The sequence below is a fragment of the Convolutriloba macropyga genome, chromosome 8, assembly GCF_964194025.1.
Source record: "Convolutriloba macropyga chromosome 8, txConMacr16.3, whole genome shotgun sequence".
NCBI lineage: Eukaryota > Metazoa > Xenacoelomorpha > Acoela > Convolutidae > Convolutriloba > Convolutriloba macropyga.
Window position 1 is genome coordinate 46224763 of NC_134475.1, and position 17705 is coordinate 46242467.

General features: G+C 35.7%; 1 protein-coding gene across 4 annotated transcripts in view; it reads right to left on the reverse strand.

Moving 5' to 3' along the window:
- LOC142344760 (kinesin-like protein KIF2A) overlaps positions 1-17705 on the reverse strand; it is a 127684-nt gene that overhangs the window by 33659 nt on the left and 76320 nt on the right. Inside the window, exons 2-8 of one of the 4 annotated variants that reach the window (XM_075396671.1) lie at positions 11945-12039; positions 11791-11885; positions 11619-11726; positions 11113-11404; positions 3701-3871; positions 1225-1380; positions 284-804 (exon numbers count right to left, since the gene is read on the reverse strand). In XM_075396671.1, coding sequence (XP_075252786.1) covers positions 284-804; positions 1225-1380; positions 3701-3871; positions 11113-11404; positions 11619-11726; positions 11791-11885; positions 11945-12017 — 1416 coding nt within the window. In that variant the 5' untranslated portion in view covers positions 12018-12039. Of the gene's footprint in view, positions 1-283; positions 805-1224; positions 1381-3700; positions 3872-7554; positions 7981-11112; positions 11405-11618; positions 11727-11790; positions 11886-11944; positions 12040-17705 lie in introns of those variants that run through there. The other 3 variants (XM_075396672.1, XM_075396673.1, XM_075396674.1) reach the window with 3 other exon arrangements.

Below are 17705 nucleotides of genomic sequence, written 5' to 3' on the forward strand. Positions count from 1 at the left end.
TAGCTATTTATCCCGTTTTTGAGGACGAAAAGCCAAATGGGTCAGACGAAAAATCGGTCGAGCAAAAAATCGCATTAAAAAAGATCACAGGACTAATATAATTGTTAAACAACACTTGGTACGGAATGAAGATAGCCAATTAAAAAACGCACCCTTAAATAACCCAAAATAACAGAAATTGGAAGCTGTGGAGTAATCTTCCATTACCAAAATTTGCAATCTTTTCAATCTCTCGAGTAGCTTTTCGCAGTTATTCACTATAATCGAAGATAAATTAACTTACGTGTGTTTTTCCACTTCCAGTTTGACCGTATGCAAAACATGTTGCCATTCCACCATCGAATATTGATCGAACTAATGGCTGGGCTGTGTACTTGTACACCATCCGATTGTCAACATTCTCATCGAACGAATAATCAAACCTAAACGTCTGATTCTCCAGAAACTTAGTCAAATCCACTTTAACTTTCGGTTCGTGTACTATCAATGTTTGCTTGTCTGGAATTGTCAACACATCCACTTCTGACTTTTTCTTTTCTTTGACACTCATCGGCCGTTTTCTGACAGCCACGCAAATTTGGTGGTCTGCAACCGCTTCGTTGCCTTGTAGCGGATTGTACTGAAGACTTTCCTGGAATTCTATGATCATTTTGTAGAACTCCCAGTTGGGATTGTTTCCATCGTTGTTAAGTTTGTTCATAATTTGTTCCTTTTCATCTCTTTTCTTCTGTTGGTTGACTCTCCGCTGTTCGCGTTCCTTTTCCATTCGTTCCACTTCTTTCACGCAATTCGACTTCCGTCGCACTGAAAAAAACAACCGCTAATATTAATTAATATATCTTGCGCCGACCTTTTAATATGATTGCAGTTTATAACGAAATCTCATTTTGAGGTTCAAAAAAGGCATTTTTTTCAAGCCAATGGCTACCGAATGCAATGCACGTGCGTTACCAAAACAATTCTTTTGATTTATATGCCCGCTAAGTTTCTACAAACAATGCTCCGCGAAAACTACGTTTGGAAATTTGCTGACAATGCCAGACAAAAATGTTATAGCGCAGAAATTTATTTGGAAGCCAAATGTTTCAATAAATAGCCATTTGTAAAGCAAAATTAATTGAGATTTTGCATTTCATATTATTTGAAGGTGTTATAGGCCAAATTGGTGTCATTTTCTCAGCAAACAACCAGCGCGTCACAAATGTTTCCTCATTTTGTACGTACCATTTGCAGCATCTTTGTTGTTCTGTTGGGATTGGACGTTGTTGAGGGTGTTTGTGTTCTGGGCAGGTGGTGGTGGTTGGGTAGGGGGCTGCTGTTGGAGAACAGTCAAGCTACCCCCGCCTGGCAGGATTTTCTTCTGCGGAAGGTTGGAGGTGTCTACAATTCAAAATGCCAATATCACAGTACAGTTTATAATTACTAATTTAATCTGTCAAAATTAAATACAAAAAGACAAAAATAGTTAGATTACAACCTAAATTTCTCTAGGCAAACTAGTTCTCTAACAAATCTTTGCATTATTTTAAAGCCGTAAAATGTAGATTATCTCAGTTAAAGGATATTTACCGGCCGCAAAACGAAGTTGAGCTAAGTTTAAAACTTTTTCCTTCAAAAATCTATCCTTACTTGCCAATTTTGAAAGCTACGCAGACAAAAATTTTGTGATCATGCCAGAGAATCGATTAAAAAAACAAAATATCAGTTGAGAAAGAACCCTAACTCTTTTAGGCTTCATGCATTTTCCCCCAAATTGCCAAAAGTTGTCAAGAAAACCTTATGAACGGGAGAACACATTTTTTTCATTGAAAACAAATTTTTGGAATAAACACATTATAACGACAATGGCTCGTCTAGAAAAACAGTCTCTTAAAGAAACATAAACCGACTAGCGTCGGATGAATTGCTCTCGAACAACAAACGGGGATAATTTAATTTAGAGGGCGTAGCTTAGAAATGTTTTTCAAAAAATCTTCCCCTTTAGGGCTTGAACCCATACCTCCAGATTCGCAGCCTGACATTTTATCCACTGAACTACAAAGGATGTGATTTACAATCGCTTTAACCAACAAACCTTATTTCAGAACGAGAGCAACTTAGATCATTCAAAAAATGAAGAACTAAAGTGAGAAAAAGTCACTCAAGAATTAAAGAAAAGTTCACTCAAGAACTCATAGAATATTTGAGATTAAAAGCGTCAAGACAAATTTTGCATTAAAAAGACATTTGTTTACAATAATTGCTTTAACCTTCGTTCGAGAGCAATTAGAAGGACAATTATAGCATCGCTTCAGAGCAACCTGCAAAGCAAGTTTTGCTTCTTAGAATAGACTTCAAGTTGAGTTTAAAAAATTCACTTTTCAATCATAGTTGAACATTTTGGTTGAGTTTAAGGCTGAAAATTTTTATCTATCTGCATTGTATTTTGAGGCTAAAGTTCTGAACAAATTGTCAGTATTCAAAAGAAGCTTAGCGATATGGTTTGAAGTCATTTTCTGCTAAGATTGCTTTAATTTTAAATGGATTTCTGTAACGCGAATCTCTCAGTGAACTTAATAGTTTGGGGTTACGATGATTGTTTGATAGATTTGCAATACATGTCAAATTTTTCGAACTTCAATTTTTTTTAATTTTGAACATGAAATTGTGCAATTACTTTTGTCTCCAATTTAAAATGTCAACGTGGTGACTAATTCACCGTGGTGATAAAATTAGCAAAACTAGCAAAATTTTGCGGATGAATTGCTCTCGAACAACAAACGGGGATAATTTAATTTAGAGGGCGTAGCTTAGAAATGTTTGAGTTCAAAAAATCTTCCCCTTTAGGGCTTGAACCCATACCTCCAGATTCGCAGCCTGACATTTTATCCACTGAACTACAAAGGATGTGATTTACAATCGCTTTAACAATCGCTTTAACCAACAAACCTTATTTCAGAACGAGAGCAACTTAGATCATTCAAAAAATGAAGAACTAAAGTGAGAAAAAGTCACTCAAGAATTAAAGAAAAGTTCACTCAAGAACTCATAGAATATTTGAGATTAAAAGCGTCAAGACAAATTTTGCATTAAAAAGACATTTGTTTACAATAATTGCTTTAACCTTCGTTCGAGAGCAATTAGAAGGACAATTATAGCATCGCTTCAGAGCAACCTGCAAAGCAAGTTTTGCTTCTTAAAATAGACTTCAAGTTGAGTTTAAAAAATTCACTTTTCAATCATAGTTGAACATTTTGGTTGAGTTTAAGGCTGAAAATTTTTATCTATCTGCATTGTATTTTGAGGCTAAAGTTCTGAACAAATTGTCAGTATTCAAAAGAAGCTTAGCGATATGGTTTGAAGTCATTTTCTGCTAAGATTGCTTTAATTTTAAATGGATTTCTGTAACGCGAATCTCTCAGTGAACTTAATAGTTTGGGGTTACGATGATTGTTTGATAGATTTGCAATACATGTCAAATTTTTCGAACTTCAATTTTTTTTAAATTTTGAACATGAAATTGTGCAATTACTTTTGTCTCCAATTTAAAATGTCAACGTGGTGACTAATTCACCGTGGTGATAAAATTAGCAACTAGCAAAATTTTAACAAAAACTCAAAATCACAAAATATGTATCGAGATTAGATGGAAAAACCCTCAAGTATAAAGTTCCTCTACCCACTGATGTGGGTTGGAACAAGGGTACGGTTAAGTATTTACTTTGGTCTGCAGATGATGCATTCTGTATCGTGTTGTTAACTGCGGCCACTCCCCTGACAGGCACCGGGGGAGGCGCCACCACATCCTGCTGTTCCTCTTCTGTGTACACGACTGAGTTTGGCCTAGAGATTCCTCTCTTGTTCATTGCGCCAGTACGTCTCGTAGTCGGAACTGAAACAATCGTTAATCAAATCCAAGAAAGTCAGAACTAACATGTACGAATATGGTTCCTCAATCTCCTACACCAATCTGGGAAAATAATGACTAAACCCATCGCCTTATAAGAGTTACCACCGCCATTATGATGAAATTATAGCGCAGCTTGTTGGTGAAGTAAGTTTGACTTCACTTGAAGAGGGAATTTGAAACAAAATGCATATCACATCAGGTTTCAAATATCAGCATAGGTTTCACTTTCGCATTCTTGTTTAAACCACTTTTTGCGCTTACCAACAGTCAGTATTCTATCAAATTATATTGTGCCATAGCTGACTAAACAATTCAATTTTATCATCATCGAGGCGAGGAACAGTAAGAAATACGGAACTGTTTCCTCGATTCCTGTGGAAAAAGCTGAACTCTTTGCGCTGCTATTATTTTGGATCGATTTAAAAAAAGCATTTCAACAAAATAATATGACTGATGTATTGGTCCCTCTCCCGCTTAGTGAGTGGATATCATTTGCAACCCCCAGAACACGTCCTATGCTGACACTTGATAGTTTCATATCGGATGCGGGTAACGGGAAATATTCAAGTTGAAGGGGGTTAATAGCGACACGTGAGATCTGATAACTATTCCAAAATATTGCAAATATCAATCATGATAGATGCGCATATTCTGTCAGCGAAAAGGAAACAGTTCTAGAAATATATGCACCGCATGAAGACTATGACTAGATAAAATTGCAAAGTTCAGCTAATAATCACGAGCATTTTCTTTGCATTTCAGTAATCTTTTAAACCATTCTTCAGAGAAGTCGTATCAAACATACGACTTGCTACAAAAATAGCGCTAAATAAATTAAACGATTTGCGATACATTTCATAAATACAACAGATCTACGCAACTTATGCAACTAGAGGTTTTCATAACAATGGCTGATCATTGCTCATTTATTCTTATTAATGGCAATAAATTGATGGATTATTGGGCAAACTTTGCAATGTATCATATCAGTTATACACCAAATCCCTCGTATACAACCCAGCAAATTTACAACACACGTATACCTCTACCTTATAGGATTTAATTTGATCAGAGCGGAAGAAAGGAGGAGACAAAATAGAAAAGAGCCTATAGCTCAGCCTCTCTTGTGCGCAACCCAACAACCTTCATACAAATTGATCTCTAAGTTGATCTTTATCTTTACCTCTGAACACGGGAAATTCTAAAATCACCAAATTCGTACACCATGTTTTAAACAAGTTAGCATATCTCAAAGTATGGGTAACATTCCATAATATTTAAGTCAATCTTTTATATTAACGAATTTGATTAATGCAATGAGCCAAAAATGTCAAAAGACCTCAAATAATAATAATAATTTGTTTCTGCATAATCGCAGCGCAGTAGCATTAGGCTTTTAGTCTGCATTAAAATTAGCTTGTTCTCAGCTGTTCCCTTTTCTATTATTCCCCACATCTCAAACTGTTCATTTAGTGAGCAAGAATGCTTTTTTGGGTATAGCCCATTTTTTTGCGTCTGATACTTTCACGTGGTACCATTATTGCAACCGAGAGGTCAGGCTATGGTCAACCTGAAGCTATGGTTAAGTAAGAGCTTATCCTCACATAGACAATAAAATGTGGTCAAGTCATGTGGAAAGGGGTACAACTAAAGGCACTTCTTATCAAAGATTCCCATTCTTGACTTAATTTTCTATCAGATGAAGCAGAGAGAGAAAACTTTAAAAAAAATAATAGAGTAATTCATGCGGCAACAAAATTAGTGGAAGAAAACCAATTAAAAAAAAGAACAATTAAAAACATCAAGACAGAATCACAATGCAAAAAGAATATTAATTTGATTCCCAACAATTTCAAGGTAGCAACAAACCGAAGAGCAACTAAACCGCAAAAAAATCTAAAAAAAATTGATAACTAGATGTACCGTAAAAATGAGTGTTCTATCAGTGTTTTAAAATCATGAAAAAATTTACATGATGAAAAATTAACACTACACATTCATATACACTATACCAACACAACACAAAAATAATCAGAAACAAAACAATGAAAACGATTTTAAAAATTGGCATCTGGCGCAACAAAATGTTTTTGAAACTTAATGGCACAAGTTTTTTGGGACACGTAACCAAGTACCAAAAGAAAAAGCACTCAATGCCATTTCAGTTTACAAAGCAGCTAAGATCACTTCCTGATTCCACTGAGCAACAAAATGAGAAAACAACCACAAGGCAAGCGAAGAAGAACAAATAAAAGTAAGATTTAAAAACTCAATACAATTTAAAATCAATACAATATAATTTTAAAATAAATACAATTTAAATGGTATCCTAGTGACTGAATTAATATGTAAACATTATTTGAAATCAATAATTCTGAAAAATGGTCGACGAGAGCTCCAACGAATGGTACTAATAGACAAACACAGCAGAAACCATAGACATGCTTACATCGTCAATAGAAACTGTCGTTAATGAGAATAAATAACACGACAAACAAAAAAGTACCAAAAAACATATGTAAAAGAAATAAAATCACTAGTGCCTCATTAACTGATCCGAACAATAGCATCTATGCTACCTTTTAACACATTTATTGTCCTTTATCAATCGTGAAAAAATTCAAGCAAAAACAGCGAGAAGAGCAAAAAAATTCTCCCAAAAAACTCAAACACAGTTTCTGAAATTATTCACTCGTTCACTGCCCTGACACCATGAAATTCTCTCCGTAACAGTTTCATTGAATCACTTACTAAGAGACTAGGAAGGCGTAAGCCTCTAAGAGAGCTTCTCAGTAACTTAATACCCTCCGGGATTTACCTATTTAGTACGTTTTCGATAACGGACAGTTAAAACGCTCAGATGAAAAATTGGTCAAGCGAAAAGTTGCATTGAAAAACTTAGTTTAGTAATAAAAACATGAGAAAATGCTTTCACGTCGCATTTTCAAACTTCAATTGCAACTACAATCTATTGGTATCAACAAAATCTAACTGTTGACACTTTCTCAGCTGAAAGGGTCAGACGGAAAATCGTACAAGAAAAAATTGCAAAAAAGACCACATTACTAATATAATTGCTACAAACTTCGTTTGGCAGCAATTAAAAAGAAGATACAATACATGAATGTATTGTGACCAAGTTTTATGGCAAGTTCTCTTGAGAAGTATCGGCAGTTTTAGGTATAAACTTTTTTGGTTCTGGTAGAAAAAAAGGGTAAATCTAGTTGAGTATATAATTCAGTTCCCACAACTAAGTGCGGTCGAAAGAAATAATATAGCAAAGCTAGCTTGCTAAATGTTTTTGAAAGACAAATACCATTTCAGTTCAAACCAAGGACTGTCAAAATACTATGGCTGGAGGAAGCGTTTTTGAAAAATGTTCCATGGAGTCCACAAGCAATAGATTTTGTTTAAGATGAGGGCCCGAGCTCAGGTTCTCTTGACTAGCCTGCTATGCAAAAATAGGTAAAATCAAACTCCGTTAGGGATGGTAAACTCATTATTCGTCTGAGGAGAATTATGTCTCGACTAAACATTGTCACACGTTAGAAATATCATGATTATTTTCATAAAAACAATGACAAAATTTTTTTTAAAATTATCGATCACTAAAATCAAATCAAAACTATGTAAGTGTAAAAAGGTTTCCTATATAACCCCCGTACCGCTTCCAGGCTGTTTATCAGACCAGTCTGAAAAATTAACAATTGTCGAAGTTTGTGGCCCGTCTGACAACCCAAAAAACCTGCTTTTCTGTTTATCCTGTCGAACTCTCGTAGGCGACACAGTTCGTTCCGCAGATCTTCCGGGGATTTGATATCTCGGAGGCAACGTTTTTGATCGCCACGGCCGTGTTTGTGATCCATAAAAACTTGGACCTATTCCCCTGTTTGAATTCGGGCTGGTGATTGGCGATGACCGATCCGACATGGCCATGTACCTTCGAGTCCTTAACTCTTAGTTTGAAACTTTTTTAGTTAGTCTCCTTTGTCCATTAGTTAGTCTAATTTCGAATATTTAACCGTAGTTTACCAGTCAAGTAGTACAATAGTTAAAGATGTCAAGTCTGATGTCTTCACTGTTGCACAGAAACAACTTCAAAATCAATTTTAATGCATTCAAGGTTTAAACCACGTCGTCTACTAGGCCCTAACAGCTATTCTGGTCACTGTATGAATAAGAAGGGTCTCATAAGTTCCTTATATATAGAACATATTTTAGCGGCCCAAGGGACTTAGAGCCCCAACATTACGGAGATTCTGCCTTTTATTCTGCCCGAGTAAAAAGCCCGAAGATGGTACTGTTTATCTTCCACCAAACTTAGAGAACTAGACGGTTAAATCATATCACCCTATTGAATTAAATTCAAAAAATTGATAAAGGTTAATAGCTTGTTAACTATTGCAAGTCGCACTGATACAGATAGCGAATTTAGAAGTAACTAAACTCGGACTTCGGACTCACTATCCTAAATCGGTTACACAACAATCAACCCAATGCCATAATACCCAATTTCTTCCCTGTGATGCAACGCTGTTCGTTCAGAAACCGATTACAAATTAGTGGTCGGTATTGAAGCATGTACTGGAGCTATTATACTTAAGTGGATAATTTTATCTCATGTTAGGTTGTGATAGTTTCATATCAATTCCCACAGGCCGCTGAGACGTGCTCATGTACTTCGCGACAAGGCCAAATGAGCTAGTGTTACATTTAAACCTCGGTAAATATGCATTATCATACTCTGAAGTATCTTACTAAGTTATTATTATTCTACATAGTTGTTCTGGTAATTTTATCAAAAAAAATTGGTTATATTGTCACATCGGTGATTAAGCTAGATGATTGAACTTCGCCCATGTCTGCTAAGTAGGATTAATGTCTTTTACGTAGATGTTAAAAAAGCAAGTTTTAGGCTTATAGACTCAGTGCCGTAACATGGCCCAAAAATTGGGTACAAGGTCCAAGGCATGGAAGCAACTCTTCCAATTTAACTTTAAAATTGAAGAAAAATGTTTTAACTTTGAAATTTCTTTTTGCAGATATTTTGGAATTTTCATTGACCCACTTAAGTTTGCTGCAGTAAAACTTTGGTACTCCTAATTCAATTTAATCTCAATTTAATTTTTAGGCGATCTGCGTCTTCATCGCAGTTTCTGATTACGATGAAAGATAATTGCAACTCAAGCTGTTAGGTTGGAGCCCGAAATACCCAATTTAAACAATCTTTTATTGAGCACTTGATTTTTTCGCAGCCTGTCTATCAAATACCAAACCAATTATATAACCAAGGGGATCAAGTTGGATAGCAAAAAACCAAGAGTCAGTTCAATCAGTTGAATTTCTTGCCTTTACATTAAGGGAAATCATGCGGTAAATCAAAGCAGCTAGACATAGAGGGTCAGTCGTAAAGTAATAAAAACATGAGAATATGCTTTTAAGGCGCATTTTTCTAACTTCAATTGGAAAACTTAGTTGGCCAAACTAGGTCGCCCTGGTATCAACAAAATCTTACTGTTGACACTTTCTCAACTGTTACACAAAACCGACTAACGTCGGGCTAATTTCACTCAAACGGCTGGCGAGCGGTTGGCTTCGTCAGCGGCTGAAGCTTAGGAAGCACATAAAAAGTCCAAGCCGAAAGGCTCTAAGAGAACTTAATGCCTTCCGGTCAAGCGAAAAATCGCAACAAAAAATACTACAGGACATATATTCTGAAAAGCATAAGTAAGTTAGCACTCCCTGGTTTTACGAAGTAATGGTTAATTGACTGCTTGAAGTCACTGAGAACTTCTGGCGTTTATCGAGAACCGCGAAGCGGTTCGAGATATTAAGTCAGAACTTCGAAAAGATTTTGTGGAGTAGTCACATAACCATGCTTAAAACACAAAACGCGCACGTTTTAAAATGACGAAAGTCAACGAAATTCAACTTCTGGCTAAGTAGCAGCTTCTGGCATTTTAACTTCTGGCACTGCAGATTTTCGGCATTTTAAAATGTGCGCGTGAGTGTTTTAAAATTCAATTTTTGAGGCAACATTACTCCAACTTGAAATCACATTTTCAGATCAATTTTTAAACCATTGATCCCCTACAGTAGTCTTCTCGCCTACCTATGAAATTCAAAGAAAACACAACATTCCTTTACCAGAAACTCCAATGTAAAATTGATGAATTTCCTCCAAGTTTCTCATTTAAAGGAAAATTGTCCCAAAATGTGATACATTTTCGCGTTCGTTTGACCATTATGGCGCTGGCATTTGTGTTAAATATTAGAGGATAACATCACCGACAAGCGTCGGGCGAATTGCTCTCAAACTTACTTTTGCCCTTCAGTATAATTGCTGCAAATTGTCCGTTCATTTTACAAAAAAGCTTTCAATATGTGAAACAGCAAATTTGTAGCTTTCTCAAATTAAATGAAGGAATACAAACACCACTATTTTTTAAGCTTTTGATTCTCCAATTAACTAATTAAATAAATTTTACAGTCCAGCAACCAATTTTACAGTCCAACGACCAATTTTACAGTCCAACAATCATTTCCATTTTTCAAGAATCGATTTAAAATTTATAGAATTTTAGCTGCCTAAAGTTGTATAAGTTAGCAGAAGTACATCGTACATAGTACATCCAATAAATATGTTGGAATCTAGATAGCCAGTTTAACTGTTGAACTTAATCATAAGCCCTTAAATAAAAAAAATCGCTTAAACGAATAAGGCATGATCAATTCGGATACATTTCATATGGCGTATGCATTTACTGCTACTTAGGAAAATTATTTTTTATCAGTATTTTGTCCGTAAAGTTGCCTATTTTTTTAAATTTAGACCTTCAACTCTGACTATTATGAACCGGTTGATATAAAAATCAAAAAGGGCCAAAGTTATGCACAGTTAAGTTGTCAAAAAGGTTATATCGTTCATGCAAATATGCATTTTAATCATTTGCATGTCAATAATTGTACATGTATTGCAAAACAAAACCAGTTATTTGAAAGAAATAGGGTCTCTGCATTTTGGGTCCTTTTTATTTTATTGATAGCTTGACTGTAACTGACCCAACTGTAGTTGAACTGTAGTTGACCGTTCTGTAATTTAATATTAATTAATTTGAGAGAAAATGTTAGGAAAACGACCCTGAAAATATACACACGCATCTACATGCACTAATATATAATGCCGCATTGTTTGCACGAAGAATGCGAACAGGCACCCTTACTTTTAGTTCTTGAAGCACCATTAGAGCGAATTGAAGACTCGTCGAGCTCATCGCCATGAGCTCCCGTGACATTCACGGCACTGTTTACCGGCTGTTTTGCACCAGATATAACAGTCCAGTTCACCTCGGCCTCCTCATTTGCTGTTTTGGCAGCATTCTGATGTCCAGGGACAACGTTTTCTTTCCTGTGGGCATTGCGAGTAGCAACTCTACCTGGAGCTGCTTTCTGCTGGGCTTGTGATACTGTTGTATCGTGACCTCTTGGGCTGGGTGCTACCGATGCTTCTTCTGCCTGAAAATCAGCACCAAAAATTTTGAAATGTATCGTACCGACAAAATCTCAAAGAAACTGAAAAGTGGGTATGAAACGCGGCTATTAGTAAGAACACGAAGAAGACCAAAACTGATTAAAACAAACGATAGATTAACGGTAGATCTCACTGAACAATCAATAAATTTCACACTACCAATTCTTTTCTGTAATCCTTTCCGACGATAAAACTAACTTTGTTTCCTTTTCCTTTGTGAGGCAACTTTGAAGGCTTGTTGCTTTCTCGCTCTACTGGTTTGTTCCAAAATGCGGGATTCAGAGTTTTAACTTGACTGACGTCGATCTGAAAAAAGTCATCAGTTAACAGCAGTAAGTTTTGTAAATAGACCTGACTAATAATTACTAGCCTCTTTTCCTTTTGTGTCTCCCTTCTCAAACCATTCCACTGTTACCATACCACTATCGCCATTCAAATCCACAACTACAGCAGCGTGCACTCGACCTGCATCAAAAATTAAAATAGAAAGCAGTCAGAGTTTTAGTCAGTTGAGGTGAACTTACCATCACTTCGTTGTATATCAATACTCGTTCCTTGACTCAAAGAGCCAAACGTGTCATCCATAGGGTTACCCATGAGAAAGATGCAACATAAATCTTAAAAAAGAAACCTCGAAAATGCGCGAAGCTATGGTCATGGCAGAAGCTCTAAACATCCCCTAATAAACAAAAACACCCGGCAGATTGCGGGAAAATAACCGCCACTAATTCCCATAACCCAGGTCAAAATTGACAGAACAGAAGACATGAAAAAAATGGATGTACAAAAGCATTCTAAAAAAGTGCGAACAATTTTGATTTCTTTCCCCTGTTAGACACACTTCTGCCACTTGTTGAGAGGATACAAGGGCTAGTATAAAAACAAATAAGCAATAGAGACCCTCGGGTACGATTTCATCGGTCAGTCAAACTTCGAGGCTCAGTTTGAAAGATTGCACTAAGACTTAGAGAACTAAAAAAAAACTATTTTTGCCCTAAATTTAGTGTCCTAATGTAGTTAGAAATCTAATTTTGACACTTTAGTCAAACCGCTACAAATAAATGGCTTCTTCGCAATCAGAGATAGTTCGCTATTAGAGATTTGGTTTATTTCAACTCCCTATATATTTTTAAGAAACCTTTTCTTTCACTAATCTGCAATCTTAATTTTAATTTCAAATGAAATTCAAGTTTCGTATCCTTTGGTTCTCTATGTACGTTAGACCATATCTTGGTCCACCTACGGCCCCGTTACCAGCACTCCGACATAAGCTCCCTCGTGTAAGGCCAATAAGTCCCTTGGGTGACAAAAGATTTTGTTCTAGCGAACACTTAAGAGGTTTCGTTTTTTATGTAAAGCACCTGATACACAATTTGCGACACTAAAACAATTATTGGCAAAAGAACATGCCAAAAGAGAAATTTCAAGCAAACTACAACCAATTGAGAGCAAAACCAGCAAAAAATCCATGTAGAGCAAACAACGGAAAGGAATTGAGGGACAAAATTAAAAAATCTCTAAAATTCTCAAACAAAATAGTCAACAAATTGCTAATGCTACTTCCCAACCTGTATTTTGGAATCACTTTTCATTACTTCTTTGAACAACAATAAAAATGCAAGGAACATTGAAAACTCAAAGAAATTAGAATTTTGTATTATAAATTTCAATAAAAAAGTCGCTGTCTAGCGTTCAGTGGCACTTTTCAGGAGCAACACCTAAAAATATTTAATTTAAAGATTGAGAAAAACTTTCGCGAAAAAAACCAAATCAGAACAACTATTAAAAAAGATCAGAAAAACAACAAAATGTTAAATGAGAAATGCTAAAACTAGTTCAAAGTAGAATCTATAATTCATTCCTTCTGCTAAAACGAAACCTTTGCAAGGCAAATTTTGCAACCAGGAAAAATGCATATGTTTGCTACGTCGTCCCAATTGTCAGGTATGGCGCGGCCTTGTGGAAACCATCAAAAGGCGATTTAACTTTACTTGAAAGTGTTCAACGAAAAGCAATGGCCTGGATATTCAAAACCAGCAACAGCGTCCTCTCATACAAGGAAAAACTTCAGAAAATCAACATCTTGCCACTGTCTCTATATCAAGAACTTCATGTCGTGTTATTATTTGCAAAAATGTTATCGGGAAAAGTTGATATAGACTGGCAAAGCCATGTCACTCTCACTGAGGTGGGTACCCGGAGAGCCCAAGTCACTAGAAATTTTATCTGTAAGCAAATGCGGTTGCAGAAGAGTGAGTCAGATTTTTGGTACCGAGCCTGTCACCTTGCAAATCTGTTCAATGATTATTTCAAATATGATATCCTCCTTGATCGAGAGTACAAGAGCAAACTTCTGGAACTCTACAATCGGTTCTTCATATCCCGCTACAAAGAATCAGACCCTTGCACTTGGCGTCTCTTGTGTGGCTGCAATAACTGTAGAGACTTGAAGAAACTCATCTTTACGTAAATATTAATAAATTTTGAACAACTCAATAACCGGGTTTTATGCGAACCCGTGGATTACTTTATCCTAAATCCTTTGTTATTATTATTATTATTATTATTATTATTATTATAAGGATTAAATTGCCACAAACAGTGAAACATGCTTCTGAACGCACTCTCACTGGTTTAGATAATTGAATTGAACAATTTTTACTGGGAGAAATTCGATTAAGGGCTGTAGCTTTGAAAATTGTAGGTTCAAAACTTAGCACCTCTCAGGGTCGAACCATCGACCTCCATGATAGCAGTCAGATATCTTGGCTACAACAACGTTTTTACTCAACCGCTATTAATCACTTTAATATTAGAAACAAACTTCATTTCATAACAAGAGCAAATGAAATCACTAAAAATGAAGTGAAGTTTGAAAAACTCACTTGAGAAACAACAGAATGTTCTAAAACAAAACCGCAAAATTGGTCAGAACAAAATTTTGGTATGAAAAAGACGATGCCCTCTTTCATCAGACCCCCTTTACCTTCTAGTTCAGCACCCAAACAACCTCATCTTTTTTCACGCTTATCGTTTCCTGTTTCAAAATTCACTCAAAAATTGCATGTTTTAGATTTCAAAATACGTAGTAACATTTGAAAAAAATCTATAAGTCACGTCTGCCTGTTGGTTTTAGAAAAGAACTAGCAGGTCCGTAAATGCTATCTGAATGAAACTCATCCTGGAACTTTAACAACTGATTTTCTCTTTGAAAACTCATTCGTGGAGTACAAAGAACCGTTTCTGGGAAATTTTTGCAAAAGTACTTTGGACACACAAAATATTGATAAGAGTCAAATATTTCAAAGAAAGTTTTTGAGCGAGTTAAGAGTAAAAAACGTTCTCACAGAGCATTAAAGAATCAAAACTGATAGAATGAGGTGTGGAGATGAAAAGGAGAGAGATCAATAGCAGCAGAATTATATAAGGAGTCGGAGAGCAAATAGATTTAAAAAAACGAAAAATAAACCAAAAGACAGAGAACGAAGGAAAATTGAAATCAGAGAAGGAAAACAGAAAAAACAAGAGTCTGGGAGAAAACCAACGGCATCAGAAAGTGGGAAAAAAAGAAATTAATTTGATAATGAACGGGAAAAATCAAAATTGATGAGAGAAGAATACAATGCAACAAAAACCATAAAACCATCAGGAACCCACCGTAAAAAAACAATAGGAAACAAAAGAGGGAATCCAAAAACAATCAAATAAGAAGAATAGAAGATGTAACTAAACAACCGAGAAAAGAAAAAAGGAAGAGAGGGAGAGAGAGAGAGAGAGGAGGAGGAGGAGGAGGAGGAGGAAGAAGAAGAAGAAGAGGGTGAGGAGGAGGAGGAGGAGGAGGAGGAGGAGGAGGAGGAGGAGGAGGAGGAGGAGGAGGAGGAGGAGGAGGAGGAGGAGGAGGAGGAGGAGGAAAATGAAAATGAGCGAGAGAAAGAACAGAAAAAAACGAAAGCGATAGAATGGAGATCAATGGTACAGCAAAAGAAAAAAAAGCAGAAATCAAAAACCAAAGAGAGAGAAAAAGAGCCAAAGTTTATGAAAAGCAAGGTAGTGAGGACTCACAAAAAGCAAAAGCAAAAATTTGATTGCAAAAAATGTCACAGTTATAGAAAACACCTGAAGAGCCGAACAAATAAAAGATCGCGAAACAGAAAAACAGAAATATAAAGAGAGAAACTGAAGGGAAGGAGAGATAAAAAAAAGGTTAAAAGAGAAGAGAAAACAGATCCTGGGTGAGACAATGAATTCTGGTTCTCAAAAAAAGGATGAATTTGCTAATAGAACACGATATATATGCCCAAGACGAGGAATGTGCAGATAAAAAAAATCGTTGGCCAGCCTTTGCGAATGTTTTCCACAAATCAACAATCAAAGAACTCAGTTAAACTGCTGGCAAATGCCATCAGCAAATTATTTCTGCAAAAAAATCCAGTAAGGGAAATTATATACTTATCAGCTTTTGTATGCAATGTTTTATTAGCATCCCTCAAAAAGAAAAAGACCTTTACTGAGCGCTAAAAATTTTGTATTTGTTTCAAGACCTCAGTTCTGTTATATATAGTTTTTTGGCACGATACTTTGGTCTCTGCATCTGCACCTTTTACGATTTTTACACTTCACAATTTTTTTTTGCTGAAATCTGTTTCAAAATATTTGTTCAGTAAAGTTGTGACAAATTTCTATTATCCTCCTTTTAATCCATTACGTTTTCGGAGAGTGACTTTTACTTCATATATTTTTAAGAAAAACTTTTTCATCAACAAAAGCTTTTTGACAATGAACTACAAAAAAAATGTTTTTTTTTTTGGTCATAAACCCTCACCGTCTTGACACAATTTTAATCACTTACCTTTTCAGTATCAAAAGCTTTTCGCTCACAGAACCTTTCTGAAGAAGTTCCTGGCACAGACCCTTTTCTGAACAACTAATCGGACAATGATTTTTTCGATCCTATTGATATTGTTTATTGAAACAACGATTATTGTCCATTTCTTTAACACAGAAATTTCGGCAACTCTTTTTCGCAAAGAGTTTTGCGGTAGATGACACAAATCTGTTAGCAAAAATTTGGGTTAAAGACCTTTTGGCAACATTTTTGTGTCCACGACCTTCTTGTAACATTTATCGGTCAATGTTCTTTTGGAAATATTAATCGGTCAATGACCTTAAAGCGCGCTTTTTCGGTCATTTAACACCAATTCAACAACCGCTTAAACGTGCTATTTGGTAGTACTGATAAACATTGCTGCTCAGTTATGCCTCCAAAACATGCTGCTTTAGGTAATCACCCGATTAATATATAGATTACATATATAGTCCCAACTTTATTTTGAATGGATTATTTTGATGCTGCTTGTCCAGATTTCCTGTAAATTTTTGCTAATAATTAATGTTCGTTGATCTTTGGCGACTCTGTAGTATTATTCCTTTAAGAACGCTTTTGAACAAAAGCGTTCTATCTCAATATTTTGTATAAAAGCGTCCGATCAATTTCAGGAACGCAACCAAAGCAAATCCAAGATTTTTTTTCATTTCACATGTCCCGTTTATTTTGATGTGATATGATGCTCAACAATATTGCAACCTAAAAACACTTATCATAGATTTTTAATTAATCCATGTTGATCTGGATCTTTTCTGTTTTGCCCTCCGTCCTATATAACCAGTCTGTTTACACCCAAAACATGTACTTTCTGGTCCTCAGAGTTCATTTATTTTAGTAATAATAAATTGGCGGCACCGGTTGAAGATGTGATGGATTTTTGCTGCTAGTTGTCAAAAAAATAGCAATTAAGTCAATCCAATCAAAGATAAGTGCAAAACTAGTAAAGAAAAGAAAGAAAACTAATTTCTCCAATGAATAAAAAAATAAAATACAAATTTTTGCACAATGTATTGAATTGGAGAGGACAGACAACTAGGCTATAGACGCCCACTTTTTAGTCTACCCCAGAATTGCTGTCGTATTAAATTAAACTACGCATGAATATTTGAGTGCTTACAGTATAAGCAAATTTGAAATATTATAAAAAGAAATTTATGTGTGATTTTGAAAATTCGTAATATCATCATAAAATTGTAAAAGCAGTTTGTGCTTAATGGTGCATGTAATTGTAGGAAAGGCAAACAATATGCTATAGCATGTGTAAGAAGGGTTGGGTTACAAATGGACGTGGAGGAGGGGGGTAAAACAGCTTTTCTGTTTTACCCCCCTCCTCCACGTCCATTTGTAACCCAACCCTTCTTACACATGCTATAGCATCCGTTGATTTCAATTGGTTTTCT